The sequence below is a fragment of the Physeter macrocephalus genome, chromosome 21, assembly GCF_002837175.3.
Source record: "Physeter macrocephalus isolate SW-GA chromosome 21, ASM283717v5, whole genome shotgun sequence".
In the NCBI taxonomy this organism is placed as follows: domain Eukaryota; kingdom Metazoa; phylum Chordata; class Mammalia; order Artiodactyla; family Physeteridae; genus Physeter; species Physeter macrocephalus.
In genome coordinates, this window is record NC_041234.1 from 81,477,953 (window position 1) to 81,496,633 (window position 18,681).

Sequence of the window (18,681 nt, forward strand, 5' to 3'; positions counted from 1 at the left end):
GGCATGGACATATATACACTACCAAATGTAAAATAGATAGCTAGTGGGTAGCAGCTGCATAGCACAGGAGATCAGCTCGGTGTTTTGTGACTACCTAGAGGGGTGGAATAGGGAGGGTGGGAGGGAGGGAGACGCAAGAGGGAAGAGATATGGGGATATATGTATATGTATAACTGATTCACTTTGTTATAAAGCAGAAACTAACACACCATTGTAAAGCAATTATACTCCAATAAAGATGTTAAAAAAATAAAAATAAAAAATAAAAGTCTTCTTTTTTTTACATACTACAAATATATTTCACTTTGTACAATAAGAGTATTCCTGAAAAGTTTATATAAATTGAACTTTTATAGATGCTGTAGGAGAGCTTTGTTTATTTACAATGAAATGAAATTTATAGCTAGTAGGAATTCAGACCACTTATCTCTCTAGATAGGTAGATAGATAGATAGATAGATAGTATTTTTTACATATTTATCACTGTAGTGATTAGGAAAATAATGAATTTAAGCATTTAAAAAGAGAGGACAAATCAAACCAATACCTTTAAAATTCAGTCAATCACAAATTAATCAAGGCAGTGTGGTACAAGCATAAGGATAGATACATAGATCAGTGAAATAGAACTATTTCCATATATCTGTGGTCAACTAATTTTTTACATGGGTGAAAAGACAATTCATAGGGAAAGACTAGTCTTTTCAACAAATGATGCTGAGACAACTGGATATCCACATGTAAAAGAATGAAGTTAGTCCCCTACTTTATATGAAAATTAACTCAAAATGGATAAAAATCCTAAATGTAAGAGCTAAAACTATAAAATGTTTTGAAGAAAAATTGGAGTTCATCTTCATGACCTTGGATTTGGCAATGGATCCTTACATATGACACCAAAAGTACAATCAACAAAACAAGAAATTGATAAATTGGACTTCATCAAAATGAAAAATTCTGTTCCTCAGAAGACACTATCAAGAAAGTGAAACAAGCACCTGGAGAATGAGGGAAAATATTTGCAAATCATACACCTATAAAGTACTTATATAGAGAATATATAAATAAATCTTACAGTTCAATAATAAAAAGACTATTAACCCAATTTAAAAATAGGGGCAAAGATATTCTATTAGACATGCCTCTGCCCATAAAAAGATCCTTAACACCATCAGTCTTTAGGGAATTGCAAATCAAAACCACAGTGAAATACCACTTTACACCCACTACGATGGTTATAATAAAACAGAAAATAATAAGTGTTGGTGAGGGTATAGAGAAATGAGAACCATCATTGATCTGGGAATGTAAAATGGTGTAGCCACTGTGGAAAAGTTTGGCATTTCAACAAAATGTTAAATATAGCATTACCATTTGACCTAACAATTTCACTCCTAGGTATATACCAAAGAGAAATGAAAACATATCCACACAAAAAAATTGATATGAATGCTCATAGCAGCATTATTCATAAGAGCCAAAGGGTAGAAATAACTCCTTCAGTTGATGAATGGTAAATGAAAAGGAATGAAATACTGATATGTATTACAAATGGATGAATCCTGGGGAAACAAAGCTAGTCATAAAAGTTCACATACTGTATGATTTTCATTTATATAAGATGTTAAGGATAGATAAATCTACAGAGATAGAAAATATATTTGTGGTTGCCTAAAGCTGGGATGTGTGTGGCAGAATTTGGGGGTGATAGCTAAAGGGTATGGGGTTTCCTCTTGGGGTGATAAAAATGTTCCAAAATTGATTGTGGTGATGGTTGAATAATTTTGTAAATATACTAAAAACCATTGAATTTTACACTTTAATTGGGTGATTCCAGTTAGTGAAAACTTTATACAGTGGCCATTGCTGCTGGTCCAAGGATCACACTTTAAGAACCATTGAATTAAAAGATATTTAATTAACCTTTATTTTCCTCCCAAATTCCCAGTTAACCCCAGATCTCCATTCTGACAATTCTAGTTGAGATCTTATTATAAATTGCTGTGGGATATAATGGGTTGACATAGGATTCTCCTTCTTTGATCTACTATAGTTTAGGGTCCCATAGTCATTGAGTGGCACAGCTTTGGAATTTTATTGTCTATTCTTATTCTACAGGATGAAGAAGAAGATCTCAGGACTGAACTCAACCTTTTGAAGAAGTACTCTTTCCACAAGAACATTGTGTCCTTCTACGGTGCATTTTTCAAGCTGAGTCCCCCTGGCCAGAGACATCAACTTTGGGTGTGTATTCAGTTACCTTGATCTTATTGCATAAGACTAAGTCTCACTTGAGGGCATAAACTTTCATAAGCTGAGATGTCATTTTTGTGCACCTACAGGAAAACTTAAGCATTCAACTGATCAAAGTAGTATGGAAAAAAAGTGCTCTGATCCCTGGATATGGGAGTGATAAAACATGGAAAAATAAATTAAGTGCCTGTCAAGGGGCTCAGGGGTAGGATGGGAGAAGACTCAAATGAACACTGGAAATATCTAACATATTTTTTTAAAATAGAGTTTTGTTGCTTTTAACTTTATGTAGTTACTACATTTACTTGTAAATTAAAGGTATAGCTAAGGAGACTACCTCATGGACTTGGGAATAATGACTGGACAAAGATCGATTCTAATTCACATTTGGGAACAACATATGCATGCAATTTAAGTGTTTGCTAAGTATATGCACTTATGTTTAAACATAATTCCTAGAAACTGTTTTCTAAATGGTTAGTTGACATCCTTTTCTTAGGCTTCATGCCTATAGTATCATGAATTACAAATCAATGAAGATATAAATTTTAGAGGCTAATTGAGACCCATGCTACAGTTACCAGAATTGTTGCTGCCTCCCCCTATAGGAGACGTAATCAAATCACAAGAAAATGAGCTTTGATCAAGGATATCTTTATTTAAAAAGGAATATTTAGAACATAATCTGGGGTCGGTGTACACTTGCTTGCATTTCAATTTCTAGTCCAAGTCAAGAGTAGCATTTTTTAAAAAATAATGACTGAGACTTTTCAGGATCTTCAAGAGTCAAAGAAAGATTGTTACATTTTATGTGTGAACTTTAGGAAGCAGGATAGTGGACATAGAAAGGTTTTCAACAAGGGATTGAATTGAAACAGTGGTTCTCAAATTTTAGCCTGCATCAGAATTTCATGGGGATCCTGATAAAGCACACATTGCTGGGCCCCACCCACAGAGTTAATGATTCAGTTGGTCTGGGGTGTGGGTCCACAAATTTGGACTTTTTAACAAGTTTACAGGTGATGTTGATGCTATTCGTCTGGGTACCACACTTCGAGAACTCTCAAATTTAGAGATCTTCGATTTAACCCTATTTTCTCCCAAATGTCTAGTTAACTAAATCCTCTATTCTCTGACAATTCCAGTTCAGATTTTGCTAAATGTTACTGCACATTTTTCGCGGCTACTGTTTTTTTTTTTCTTTTGGGGGGGGCATACAACATTTGTCTTTTAATATATTTTTACTTACAAGTTTTTTCCTCCTGACAGTATGGTGGTCTACTTATTAGATATCTTTCTTAGTGCTCAATTTGTTTAGTCATTCAACTTCTATTCATTCGAAACCCATCTACTTGCCAGGCTTTGCTAGATGCTGGGAATACCATGATAAGCTGAATTGACATGACCCTGACCCACTGGAACTTAAAGTTTATTTGCAAAGACAAATATCAATCAAATAATCACACAAATAAATGTATAATTTTTCAGAAAGGAAATAACATGCTTCTGTGTGGGCAAATAACAAAGGAATCTAAGTTAGGGAAGGGAAACTCTTCCTTGAGAAACTTTTTCTTGCACTGAGATCTGAAGGATGAATAGGCACTGCATGCAAAAGTTATTTGTTGAGGTAAGAATTTTCATGGGACCATTCACACTTTCTTTCCCATGTTAATCAGAACACATAGGAAGTAAATGACTAAATAATTACCATTTATAAAATGAATGTGCCAGGCACTGTGCTTACAAAGCCAGGAAAATGAGAATGCCTTGCATTCCTTTCACAGTAGAGCTCTTCTGACTCTGGTAATACTAGCAAGATTTTCCAATGTTCATCTTAGTGAATGGCTTTAATTCATGTTTGTCATGATTCAAAATGAGCCCCTTTTCTTCCATTACCACAGTGTATATGTTGTGCCTGTTTGATATAGTTGACATGAAAATTAACCTTTTGGGTTTATCTGTATTATTGGTTTTGTTAGGCTGTTTTTATTTTCTTCTTTTTTGGGAGAGTGTACTCAGGTAAAAGACACATGATATATCAGTTGTGAACAAATATAAAATAAGGGAGTAATTTTCTGCAAAGAAAATCTTAGTATTCCAAAAGGAAATAAGGTAGACTTTTTGAATATTCATTACTTGGGGTTTATCCTTTTGCTTGCCTTCATCTATGGCAATAATTAACTTACCTACACTTTTTTTAAAAAAAAGGCATGTCTTGTTCTACTGGCAAGGTAGTATTGACATGGGAACTAATGCATAAACCTGTGCTTAAAGTTTGTGAAGTTGATTATAATAGTTACATTCTCCTTCACATTTGGTCAGTACTCTAATTAGCTAATATAGGGAAGCAAATTTACTAGTTGGGCACCTGATTCTTTAGTGGCAAAAATAAATTTCCTGAGAAATTGCATTTATTAATAAAGTAAAATCTGAATGAGACACTGTCAAAGTATTAACCTTAAAATAGATTTTCCTTAGCAGTAAAGTTATTTGGAAAAAATATGCCCTACAGTAATAGAACTGACAGTTTCCCCCTTGGAGTTGTATTTTGCCAGTTTCTTGGGGAAAATATTCTAGAATTTGAAAATAAAAATTAAAAAAAACAAATCTAGTCTTAATGTTGAAGTGTAAATTGTTTTGAGATCCTCCACATCCTGCTTCTCCACCTGCAAACTATTCCCTCAACTGTTTTTTTTTCTACTCCAATCATCACTCAGGCTTGCCCCTGTACAAGCTTCTTTCTAAAGGCAAGTCTCATTCTGTTTTCAATAAACTGAACGTTCTTCTTTCTCAGCATATACAAACACTACCTATCCTTCAAGGCTTAGCTCAAATCCCAGGTCCTGGTTAAAAATCCCTGGTGTGGTACCTGCCTTCTCTCCCTCCACAGATCTTTGGATTTTTTTCCCAGTTCTTCTTCATTCTACCAGACAACTGAGCCAGTCTTTGCAATGTCTTAGTGTCTAAACATTGCATATAAATACAAGCTATATGAACTAAAACTCTCCAGATATTTTCAGAGAATTACTTTCTAAACCTTGATACTTTGCTGGCTTCCCTGCAGATGGTGATGGAATTATGTGCAGCAGGCTCAGTCACTGATGTAGTGAGAATGACCAGAAATCAGAGTTTGAAAGAAGATTGGATTGCTTATATCTGCCGAGAAATCCTCCAGGTGAGCATTCATATAGTCATTCTCCCCTGGTCTTGAAAAAACCTGGTGGTAATATATACAATGTACCTTATACCTGCTCATATAGGATGATTTGAGAATTCTAAACATAACTTCTGGGTCAGGATACTAAAAAAGGCTTTAGAGAAAGCAGATTTTCAGACGATGTCCTTAAACTTTAAGGTACACCAGCAGATGGCTAACCAGGTCCTTCCAAATCATGGCCTTTAATGGCTCTGTCAAAGTCAGACTGTAGTGTTCAGTGGATCAGGGATATGACAACTTGGAGTATTTATTATGTTGTTATGATTTTTAGAGTTCTTTTTTTAAAAAAGCATAGCACTGTCATTAGAAATTAAGATAAGTTGAGAAGTCAGTGTTTTACTCAATGGCTCCAAACCATCTACAAACTGTTTTGCAGACAGATATTCTCTCTGAATAATGGCTTACTTTTAAAACGTTCCTTATTTTGAACACCAAATTGGATGAAAGTGTCAATCTTCTTGATCTACCAAACTCAAATTTTTCTTTGTGTCTTAAGTGCTTAGGGTCACCCAAGAAGGATATTAACAGAACTGAACAGCATCACTGATAAAATATTAGAATGTCTTTCCTGTCATCTTAATTGGATTCACTTGTGGTAATAGTGTAAATATTAAGAGTGCAAACTCTGGACTGAGTTTAAATTCTGGTTCAAAATGTATTCGTTGTGTCCCCTTGAGCCAATTACTTAATTTCTCCAAATCTCATTTTCCTCATCTGTAATTTGGGGTGGTATTAGCACCTTCCTTAAAGGGTTGCTATAAGGATTTAGTAATTTACTCCACGTAAAGCACTTAGCAAAGTGCTTGGCAAAGAATAAGGACCCAATAAATATTAGCTGTTTTTACTGTTACTTCTGTTATTAATCCCCAGTTCGTATCTAGAGCAATCTCACTGAAGCCAGGGCATGGGTTAGCCAGGTCACGGGTTAGTTTTAGTGGTGAATGGTGTGGCGACAGCATGGTAAGCCAATACAAATGGCAAATGCTTTAAAATGAATTTCCATATTCACCCAAATTCTTAGCCTACAAGGTTGACTAGAAAATATTTTGGACTAAACAAATGGTTGGATGAGGAATAGAGTAAAACAATGCAAGCTATGATATTTAAGATATCCAGATCTTTACTAATATGGTTCTTTGGAAAAATGGAGGCTAGAAAGGACAGTAAATGGCCCAATGTATACAAACATTAATTTTTGGTGTTTTTTTTCTTTCATGGGTGTCCTGATTTATTTTCCTTTCCTTATAGCCAAAAGTAGTATTTCTGGGAACTGGTTGTAGTAATTCCAGCCTAAAGAAAGAATTTTGTCTGAAAAATGCAAATCTGGGCCATTTTTCTTACCAAAAGTTTTTCCAAAAATACTAAGAAGAGTACCAGAAAAAGAAAAAAATATATACTGATGTTGCTTTTTAATATAAATGTGTATATATATATATATATATGTATATATATGCAGGGCTTAGCTCATCTTCATGCACACCGTGTAATTCACCGGGACATCAAAGGTCAGAATGTGCTACTGACTCATAATGCTGAAGTAAAACTAGGTAAGTTTATTCTTGTAATACTTTAAGTGAGGCCCAAAATATCTTAATAGAGAAAAATCCTTTAAGATTACTGTGTTTTCTATCATGTCACTAACAATCCCCTCTACTTATTTAGGCCGTGTCTTCCCTGCCTGCAAAACAAGTCAAAATTTGAAAATTTGATTGGGAAGGGAGGTTGGGAAAAGAGAAAGATGCACTTAACTGCTTCTCTGAAATCATGTAGATAAAAACAACTTTTCAAGTATAATGGGAGTTTTACATTTTGATCATTGCTTAACCCTCTAATAGATTCAGCTATTACATTTATTTTAACAATTGAATTGAGTATTTACCATGTGCAAGTTTCTGCGCCGTGGGCAAGGATTAAACAAAAAGACAATTCTTCCACATCACAGAGCCATATTTTCCAAAGAAAATCAAAGAACTTTTAAATGACTTAAGCACAAATTGCTTCATTGGAATTTCCCCTCAAATATTTAAAGAACTGATATCAGTTAGACGTAATGCTCCAGTAATATCCAAATCAAATTGAGAATTAGAAATCAAAATACCAAAAAGTTCCTGGCTTTCTATTCCAGGGTTCAGAATGGCATAATTTATTTGAAAAACTACACATAATGTCTCACAGGCACACAGGGGACAATATATTGCACCTTTTAATGTTTAAAATAAATATTGTTGATTTGTTTTTAAATAATACCATATGAATAATGTCAGTACTATGTAATGGCAGATGACCTCATTGATATATACAATAGAACATAAAATCACTGGTATCAAATCCTGCATTACTTTTTAATTATATCAATTCTTGCCTACCATGTCTCTAGCATGACCTTAAGATCATTCCCATTTTTCTGCTAAATAAATATAACCAAAGTAGAGATTTTGTTCATTCACTGAGAATGCTTTTCACTGAATATTTCTGGAAGAAGCATGAGGCAATAATTGTTCTTGAAATAAGTGAAAAGTAATTTCAAGAAAATGTACTGTGTCTTTTGTGTCTACAAGCTACAAAGCTAGAAACAGAATTTTAAGACACCGTGTTAAAATTCATGAGAGTCATTTGGATCTCACATTCAAGTGTGCAGGGTAGATAGTATGTCACACAGCTACACTCTGTCACATGTGGCAGCACTACCATATATCTGGGTCAAGTTGCTGGCCAGCCCTACCATTTGCAACACAGAAGAGAAATTATAAATACGTGAAAAGCCACTGAAAAACCTGTCACAAAGTCCATGCACTAAAGATCATGTACTTGACTCTGTAGGAGAGACCTTTTAGCACTAGATTAAAATTTAATCAGGCTTATTATATATATATAATCCTTATACATTTGGTTTTAGATTTCTTAGATCCCAGCATATTTTTAAACAACATATTATAAGGAGAAGGTTGCAGAAACCAAACTCAATGACAGCCAAAGGGAGTAACAGAAAGGAAAGAGACTGGACAGTGATTCTGTTGCAATTGCAATTGATCAATAATCCTCATATTCTGGTACCTAGGTCTTTAAAGAAAAGGTGAATGATGCCACTGCTGGGGTCTCATATCTACATTTAACTTCAGCTTTTCTTTTTTCCCTTTTCTTCCATTCATCACTGTTTCTTCCAGTCTTTTCTCCTTTCATTTTCTTCTCTGAATGTCATATATCAGTTTATGGTCTTCATAGGTATTTCTTGGCCCTTAACGTTGGCCTTCAGGGATAGTGAGAATGCTGAGCTCTGATGTAACCTATTCTCAAAAAAATATCTAGCTAATGAGATTGTGCAACACCCAATGATGATTTTCATATATTATGGACATTTTGTTGTTATTGTTCTTCTTAGTCCTTCCTTTAACACTGCCTTAAACTCTTAACTTTTTAATTTTTCTTTTCCTTTCCTAAGTTCTTTAAACTACTTTTCAGTCAAGGTTGTTAGCCATCCTCTAGATTCCTGGAAACCATTCTAAATTAGAAAATCTACTTCATTTTTCATCCCTGTCTTATTTTTCTGGACTAAATAACCCCAGTCTACTTTAGCCTTTTTTCTGTCTGTTTCTGAGGATACCATACTAAATATTTTCATATAATATATCCCACAGATGAATAGAAGACTGACCTTTTATAGTCTAAGCTAAGATATGGATACTGCAGTAAATATTTGCATCTGATTCAGAAGATCTGTAGAAGAACTTAAACTAAATTTTAGCATAAATTCCTTTTTCTTTATCAGTGTGGTAGGGCTTTCTAATGTCATAAATGAGACTTCCTAATAAAGTACTAATAAGTTTTAGATTTCTTAGATGTTGCTTATAGTGCTGGTCTTCCTCCAGCTTGGTGGCAGGTCCAAACACTACATATGTTATCACTTCAGAGGTTCAGGGTGTACTGATGGAACTTTATTTTTAATATTCATGGTAAACATTCAGCCAAACCTACTGTAGATTTATAATAGCACTGCTGATTCTGTTTCCAACAGAAATACCAGCAAAAGCCTATTTCCCAGTGTTCCTGGAGTAGACTTCATGGTAAAGTTTGCTGGGCTGGAATGAAAATCTGTTATCCATTGTGGCTTTTGTATTGGCTTTCCAAGTTAAAGCAATAATTTATTGACCTTTTTGTTACTGATTAATTATTTTGACAAATGAATTTTGCAGTGGATTTTGGAGTGAGTGCCCAGGTGAGCAGAACTAATGGGAGGAGAAATAGCTTCATTGGGACACCATACTGGATGGCACCTGAGGTGATTGACTGTGACGAGGACCCCAGACGCTCCTATGATTACAGAGTAAGTGTAAGGATTCAGATAGTAAGAATCAAATTTTAGAAAGGACTTTTGACTTTTCATTTTAAATTATGAAATAGAATAAAAAGCAGGCAGCTCCTTTTTTATGATTCTTTTAATGTATTTTTTTTTATATCTTTATTGGGGCATAATTGCTTACAATGTTGTGTTAGCTTCTGCTGTATAACAAAGTGAATCAGCTATATGTATATATATATCCCCATATCCCCTCCCTCTTGAGCCTCCCTCCCACCCTCCCTATCCCACCCCTCTAGGTCATCACAAAGCATCAAGCTGATTTCCCTGTAAAAAGCAGGCAGCTCCTTCTTTCACACAGATTTGAATAAGAAATGCTAGCCACTATTCCTATATGTGATTTAATGATGTGCATAAAAATAATATTTTCTAAGAATGTAGACAAAGTAGACCATTGGGAGTTATCCATATTTGAGGAAGAATGTCTAGTTCATCTTGCTTGCAACTTCTTGGTAAAAATATTATATTATGTGGCTTTATATGGAAGTTTAACTTCCAGGGACAGAGTGCTTTGTAAACTTAAAAATGAATAAATGTAAAGCCAATTATTAATCCCCACAGTAACTTAGCTCCAGAGAGAAAAAAATAATAATTTGATTACTCAGAGTAATGGAGAAAATCCTTGGCATGGTTCACCTCCAAACCACAGAAAATCAGTGGAATAGACAAATTAAGTAACAATTCATGCTATTTATTAAAATTTCCACTGAAGCTGCAATTTGGACAATATACATCTATGTACACATTTCAAAAAGCTGATGTGGAAAAAAAACTCTCCATTTGCTATAGACTGGAAAAACCACACTCACTCTCCACATCATAACTCATCCAAACAATTCATTGTGGTTTCGTTGTGTGGAACCTAGGACTCGATACTTGAAGTTGATTAATTCAAGTTTGATCTCTTTTCCCTTTCCCTTAAATGCCCCCTGCTTGATCTGCAAGCAGACCTGCTGAGAGCTTATTATAGCCCAGTACTATTAGGAGCTATGGAGACAATGGAAGCTCAATGTTCTTTAAGTGGCTTGCTGTAAAAAATAATGTTTATAGCTGTACAATTTTTGGCAGACTTCCAAAGACTTTCACCCGTTTTAATTATATGTTTTTAATTTTTAGTCCCATGTAACTTAAAGAAAACTTAAACCATCACAACAACCCTTTGAAACTAAGACATCTATAAACAGGTGTTTTAACAATTCAGTTAACTTGCTTAGGAGTCATTAAGCCAAACAGTGCACCTCTAGCCCTGTGCCCTTTCCACATTCTAAAAAACAAAGTACAGTTAATAGTAGTGAGGGTCATTTCCTAGAGCCTCCTAGAATGTAATTTCCTAGAATTATAATAATTCTATCTTCAATATACTCTATTCAAGGAACTTCTGAAAGTGCTTATATATAGTATTTCATTTAATACTTATACTAGTTCTATGATGTGTACACCATTATCATCTCTACATAGGGTGAAATTGAGGTACAAAGAGTTAAATCATTTACCTAAGATCCGACTTCTTTACAGCTAGTAGTATGTCATAGGACTTCTTTACAACAAATTCCTTCTGTTATTTCAGTTAAGGTAACAATAGCAATACATCCAAGATGAATTTTCCTTACATTGAATCCCATCCCATGTCAACTGGTTGTGTAGTGCAGAACTGGCTGGTCACAAGGTCAAATAAGATCTTCCTATAACATCAGTCTATAATGAAGCCCCATTATAGAAAACCCATAAAGTGGCTGTAGCATTGACATTTCCCCTCAGCCAAAGATTGTTTTGAGATTCTAAATACTATCAGTTTCCCATTTTTAAGTGACATTTTTTTTTTGGTCATCTTTTCTTTTGCAGAGTGATGTGTGGTCCGTGGGAATCACTGCTATTGAAATGGCTGAAGGGGCTCCTCGTGAGTAAAAATATTTGTTGTTTGTTCACAGTTAGGGAAACATGTTGTACAAATCTGCCACTTGTACTAGCTAGCTTGTACTGGCCACAAAGTTGCCACACTATGTGCCAAACTATAAATGGTGGCCTTTTCCTGATTACCAAATGCTGCCGTCAGAATGGCCAGATATGACTATAAGAAGAGTTTGTATTTTTCTCTCTTAAGATATCTTATTTTAGGATGATTGAGTGTTGTTTCAATTTAGCCTCAATAACATTTGGTCCTGATAGTCCTGACCAAACAGAATATAAAGACATTCAGTACATATTCACTGGTGGAATATTTAGGTTCCCAAACATTTACAGTTATACACTGCTACTACTTCAGACTGTGACAGTTGAGAAAATCCCCAAGCAGTTCCTTTTAATTGAGCCAATCCTCAACAACATTGAGAAGTAAGTTTTTTGTTTTCCTTTGTAGTCAGTCTAGCTCATCATTGGTGCCTTCCTTGCTCCTGTCAGCCACTTCATTGCCCCTAATTGTTCAGAAGCCTCCATTTCCTCTTGTTTCCCCCTCCTTCCCATCATTTAAATGACTTGTCAGCATTCTGTTCTCTCAGGACACTGCTTTCTGATAGGAAAGTGAAAATAAAATGTGAACTTGTGTATGAATGATTAATAACCATCTAATGTATGACCCCATAAGCAGAGCATATTTGTTGTCCTCAACACCCAAATCTAAGGATATAAATAATAAGTACATTCCTAGTATTGATGAGAAGTGAGAGAAATGCCTGGAGTGTGTGTGTCAGGGGGCAGGGGTTGGAATTGCTTTGCTTCTCCCTCTCCAAGCAGATCTTGTAGGTTCCCATGTCCCTACATGCTTCATTTGCACAGTATCTACTATCTTAGCACTGTGTTTCAAGGCTAATGGGAGTAGAAATAGTGGTAACATAATTGTTAAGAATTCCTGGTGTCACTTGGAATATCACATATCATAGAACGGGCTTGGATTAAAGCTGAGCCAGATGTGGAGATCAGGTCACTGCTGCATCTCTGCTAGTGCCCAAAAAACTACGAAGTACCTATATTGGGTGAGTTTTAAAATGATGGAAAAAGGGTTTACTCCACATATATATAATTGAGATGAGACTGGGAGGGTGCATATTATTGCTCATTATCTCATGATTATTTCTCTTTATGAAACATGCTTAAATTATATTGAGCTCCTCCTCTCTTCCTCTTCCTCCTCCTCCTCTCTTGCACTCTTTAAATACACATATTGTATTTCATGAGTATTGATGCATGTATTTGGTTAGGATGAATGACTGCATCAAGTAGTATATTATTTCTAGTGTCTTTCCAAAAAGACTAGCTTTCTACATTTTGCAGATTTGTACTTTTTGATTCACCTTTTTTGGTTTCACTTTTTTATTCTAAAATATTAAATCATTGGAGAAAAGAGGGGTAATGAGCAACTCACAGAAGAAGTACAGAGAGGGAGTTTTTCACAGAATATACAAATGGCAACATTTTGCAAAAGATAGATGAGGACCAGGAGATTCTTAACTCACAGTAGAAAATAGGACCAGCAAGCCTGGATAAGTAGTCATTGGAATGGTGCAACTTTAGTCATGAACAACTTGAAATAGCCATACTGCTAAAACATTTGTCTTTCACCAGTCTCCTTTATTGCCTGGAGTTTTAATTTTGGATGGAAATGACTGTCATCAATTTAAATACAGAAATCCTCCAGGTTGTGATATTTATCATCTCAGAAAGGATGGCCTTCCAAAGTGACAGTTATGTGATAATTACCTCTGAGGTCCAAATAACAAAATCCCCTTCTGCCTTTGGTGAGTCTCTCCCAGGGAAGTAAAAAGAAAGAGAGAATACCTTCTCACTAAAAGGGTGCTGTAGGGACTCTCGGAAAAGAGAGAATCAGGACCCTTGCACATCAGGACTTTAAGTCCTTCGCTTCTGGATAGAAATTCAAACTTGATGTGTAGTCCTTTAAACCAAGGCCAGAACATTGCTAGTAGTTATTCAAACACCAGAATATCATAGGTCAATTAATATTGAATATGTGTAGTTCTTAGTTTCTTTGTTTTCTATAGAAAAGTGAATCATTGCCTGGAGAAGCAGGACTGGATTGACAGTTTACTCCAACTCTCCTTCCTTGTCAAGGATCTACACCAGCCAATTTACCTTAATCAGAACTGTATCTTTCCCTATGTTAGCATTCTCCTTGGTGTTGTAGAGATTGTTTTTAATACTATCAGACATGCTTGTTTATAATCCTACTTCTCTTCCTTGTAGTGTCCTTCCCTTACACCCCAGATCAATCTTTACCTGAGTGTCTTTACCCCTGTCCCAACAGGAGACCCATTTCTTCAGTATTCAGAAGATTCCTTTGGACCTCAACATATTGTATGTGTTAAACCACGTTATTTAAAATAATTCAAACTACACCCAGTTTAATATTTCTAATCTATCAAGATATGTATTTTTAAAGTAGATTTACTACTTCAAAGGAATGAGCCTCTGATGGTGAAAATTTAGGCAACATTAGTATATATGGGGTGAAGGGGACATTAACTGGAATTCCTAAAATTAGTCAATATAGGAAACCTCCACAATTGCTGTTTGACATAGTTCTTGTACCCACCCTATGCTTCATTCCTTTGTGGACTTCTCCTTTCCTTTAATGAAAACTTACCCAGCCTATGCCCTAACTCTTGACACCGAAGATGTTGTTAACTGAGATGCTCAGATGTTAATAAATGACAACTGCTTAATATTGTAAAAATTTACTTACAATATGTTTAAAGGACAGATTCTGGTGATTGATTGGACACAGTAAAGGAATGAAGAGAATCAAATATTATCTGAATGTTTTGAGCTGGGGGCTAATTTTGCCCTCAATTATATACCTGCACCTTCTATTAATTTATACCCATGTAATTGAAACAAAAGTTTGACCTTTGAACAATTGCCTTTATATTACTCTAATGAAATTACCTTGGGGAGTTTCTTTCTACTACTATGAGAGGTCAGTTCGTCATTGTAGTTTCTCTGGCGATGTATTTTGGGAGAGGAAGGATGCCTCTAAAGAGTCATTAATATCAAAATGTCCTCAGATGAATGGCACACTTGTAGTGTTAGATGAAATTTACACTATGGCTTTCCTTTGGGGAATTATTGCACTGCCCGTTTTCTTTAATCAAAACACAAGAGGAAATAAGTGAAGTGAGACACATATTTAAACACTTACAGAAAATCCCAGAATTCCCAAGCCAATGAGGTAATGAATTTATATACCACATATTGGAATAGGCTTTTCTTTGTATGGCTGTGTGTCTAAAAAAAAGAGAATGAAAGTCTAGTAATTTGGCACAGAATTGAGGTGCCAGATAGTTAAAATCTTATAATATCAATAGCTAATATTTATTAAGTGCTTACTCTGTGCCAGACACTTTTATATGTAGGTTGCCATTTAATCCTCATAGCAACTCTTTGAAGGAATTCTTTATACATTTCCTGTTTTTAAGATGAAGAAACCAAGGCACAGAGAGGTTAAGTAATTTGCCCAAGGTCACAAAGGTAGAATTAGGATTTGAACACAGGTGATCTTACTCTAGAGGGTGTGTTCTTAATAGTTACTCTATCTACCTCTTTTCCTAGGACTGTCAGCTTCCAAAACAGATTATTCTCCTCTTTTTAGACTACTAAATCATTGTTTATATATTATTGCACATAGTTATTAGTCTGGTTGACTTTTTCAGCCTATAATTACATATTCCAATTTTACAACTGTAGATACCTGCAGTACAAAAACACAGAAGAGTGCTTATCTCCACCTATATTGTTTACTTCTCTAGATATAAATTATCAATCACACATTTCAAAATTTTTATCTAGTGTAATTTATTATTATTTGTCACACCTGGCAATAGTGAAGCTTTAGGATCTTATATAATGGACTGTTTCCGTTAAAATCAGCTTTCCTCTAACTACATTATTTTGTATCTATTCCTTAGTATCTATTCAACATGATATGTGAAAGAACACTGAGAATCCCCTCTGGAATAAGAAGTGTGTTCTGTAGTTACCCTTCTTACTCATTCTAAGCTTATCTATTTTCCTTTGCAGCCCTGTGTAACCTTCAGCCTTTGGAAGCCCTATTCGTTATTTTGCGAGAATCTGCTCCCAAAGTCAAATCCAGTGGATGGTAAAGATGAATGACTTAATCTCTTAAACACATTAACCTGACATTTTTATGTAGCAAAGAATTCATTTGGTCAGTCCTGCTTCAACATCCTTATTGGACAATATTTCCTAAAAACCAATACCTTAAGTAAGGGGGTCTAAATGACTAGTGTTCATTAAGAGCTAGCTAGCCAATCAGAAATAATACTCTCCGTAGTATATTGTGATGACATTACTGTCCTGGCATTAGTGACATATTCAGTTATTTCTTCAGTAATGGGATGGACTAATGGAAGCCATTTGAGAAGTTTCTCACTGAGCCTAGATAGGCAGTCAGTGATTGTGATATATAGCCCAGTCATTTGACCCATTAAACTAAACATCCACAGACCTAGGAAAGAGGACTTGTTCTCTCAGTGTGCTACAGCCCAACTAAACCTGGGAATCTTTCTTCCTGAAGCTTTTTGATCTAGTACCTGAAGCTCTTGCTTGTTCTTAGTATTTATTGCTTTCCCTGGTAGAAGTGGTTACTATGATTTGATTGCAGACATTCTTCCTTGTGATTAAATTTAACCCTTCCCATAGATTCTGGCTTTCTGGTCACATCTGTTTCTGTGGGCCATTTTATAAGATTAATTAGTCATGGTACTACTAACGCCCTTTTCTGGATCATTACATTGGCACCTTTATAGCTTAAAGTGCATATAGTCAAGTGAAACACTCAGGCTTCAAAGTATGACTACTGTGGGATGACCAATCTAGTCTCATAGTCTACATAAATCACATCAACCACTTAATTGCCTTCACACCACTTGACTTTTTATCATGTACATACTTCCGAACTCATTGAAGTTTCTACTATTATTTGGGTAGAAAATGCCATTGACTCTGGCCTCTTCAGAGGTTTGAATCGCATTGCTGTGTAATGTATATTGTCAAGCTGCAGAATATTTGGCTATTGAAAAGACTATTAATAGCTAGAGACAACTCTCTTCAAAAATACAACCTTCAGAGTGGCATGTGGGTGGAGGTGGGTGGAGGTGTGGCAGGCCTGAGAATGCTCTTTTATCTCTTTGACTCATTTCTTTTAGGTCCCGCAAGTTCCATAATTTCATGGAAAAGTGCATGATAAAAAATTTCTTATTTCGTCCTACTTCTGCAAACATGCTTCATCACCCATTTGTTCGGAATATAAAAAATGAAGGACATGTTGTTGAGTCATTAAAGAAGCACCTTACTGGAATCATTAAAAAGAGACAGAAAAAAGGTAGAATATGTGAATCTTCATTTTACTGGAACAAATATTCAAATGAGAGCAAAATTTATTAATTTTTTTTTTCAGGAAAAAATATTTAAGAATTAGGTTGAAAGTAAAAATTCTGAGACCTCTGATATTTAGTTTTTCCACTAATATGCCATATGCATTTAATTCATTATCTCTTACCTGATCATATATATATATATACATAAGATTATAAATTTTTATCAGTTACAACTGGCACGTGTTCACGTTTACAAAGACTTTGAAGGCCTCCAGAAGAATTTTGTGATATGCCAATTTTATTTTAAGAAAACTCCTAACTGAAGAAATAAAATAAACAAAAGATAACAAAAGCTATATCTTATTGTTCTTTTTGGCTAATTAATATGTTAATTAACTCCAATGAGATAAATGGATTTGTAATTAACCATTTACTGACTACTAATTTTGAAGTAATATCAGTGTACCATACAAAGTTGATTTTATGTACGAATCTCCAACTTTAAGATGAAATTAAAGGAACACATTTATGCAAATAAAAGTAAGCTTCTAGATTTTAATGTCAAAAATGGCAGGATGAATGTTCATCAAACCCAGAGGAAATGACTTGGGCAGTTCTAACTTTATAGGTTAGATACCGTATTCCACATTTAACTTAGGGCACCATAGACAGGGTTGAGTGGTAATGGAATGGCAAAGGGGGAGCCTGAAAAAGATAGCAGGCATTCTCAGGTTCACTCTAAGATTGATTGCAGCGAGCTCCTTCCATCTACATAAGTATACATATCTTATTTTGGAGTGAGAAGCAGAAGAAATTAATTTATTTACCCATGGTGGAGACTTTATTGGACCAGCATCACAGAAGCAGACCAATCACAAATGGATACAGGAAGACCACACATCTAGTTGAGAATTCGCTAATTACCAGAGCTGCAAGATTTTCAAAATGTAACCTGCAGGAAAAGACACGATTATATGGAGATTACATAGAAGATGTAAATATAGTTGTCCTAAACTCTTTTTTTTTTTTAAGTCTTTATTGGAGTATCATTGCTTTACAATGTTCTGGTAGTTTCTTCTATATAACAAAGTGAATCAGCTATATGTATACTTATAGCCCCATATCCCCTCCCTCTTACGTCTCCCTCCCACCCTCCCTATCCCACCCCTCTAGGTGGTCACAAAGCACCGAGCTGATCTCCATATGCTATGTGACTGATTCCCACTAGCTATCTATTTTACATTTGGTAGTGTATATATGTCCATGCTACTCTCTCACTTCGCTCAGCTTACCCTTTCCCCTCCCTGTGTCCTCAAGTCCATTCTCTACGTCTGCATCTTTATTCCTGTCCTGATCCTAGGTTCTTCAGACCCTTTTTTTTTTAGATTCCATATATATGTGTTAGCATACGGTATTTGTTTTTCTCTTTCTGACTTACTTCACTCTGTAGGACGGTCTCTAGGTCCATCCACCTCACTACAAATAACTCAATTTCGTATCTTTTTATGGCT

General features: G+C 35.2%; 1 protein-coding gene across 1 annotated transcript in view; it reads left to right on the forward strand.

The window, feature by feature from the left end:
• NRK (Nik related kinase) overlaps positions 1-18,681 on the forward strand; it is a 142,379-nt gene that overhangs the window by 72,287 nt on the left and 51,411 nt on the right. The window contains exons 5-11 of the mRNA XM_007103212.2: positions 2,119-2,244; positions 5,318-5,428; positions 6,927-7,017; positions 9,661-9,791; positions 11,667-11,721; positions 15,852-15,930; positions 17,000-17,175. Coding sequence (XP_007103274.2) covers positions 2,119-2,244; positions 5,318-5,428; positions 6,927-7,017; positions 9,661-9,791; positions 11,667-11,721; positions 15,852-15,930; positions 17,000-17,175 — 769 coding nt within the window. The remainder of the gene's footprint in view (positions 1-2,118; positions 2,245-5,317; positions 5,429-6,926; positions 7,018-9,660; positions 9,792-11,666; positions 11,722-15,851; positions 15,931-16,999; positions 17,176-18,681) is intronic.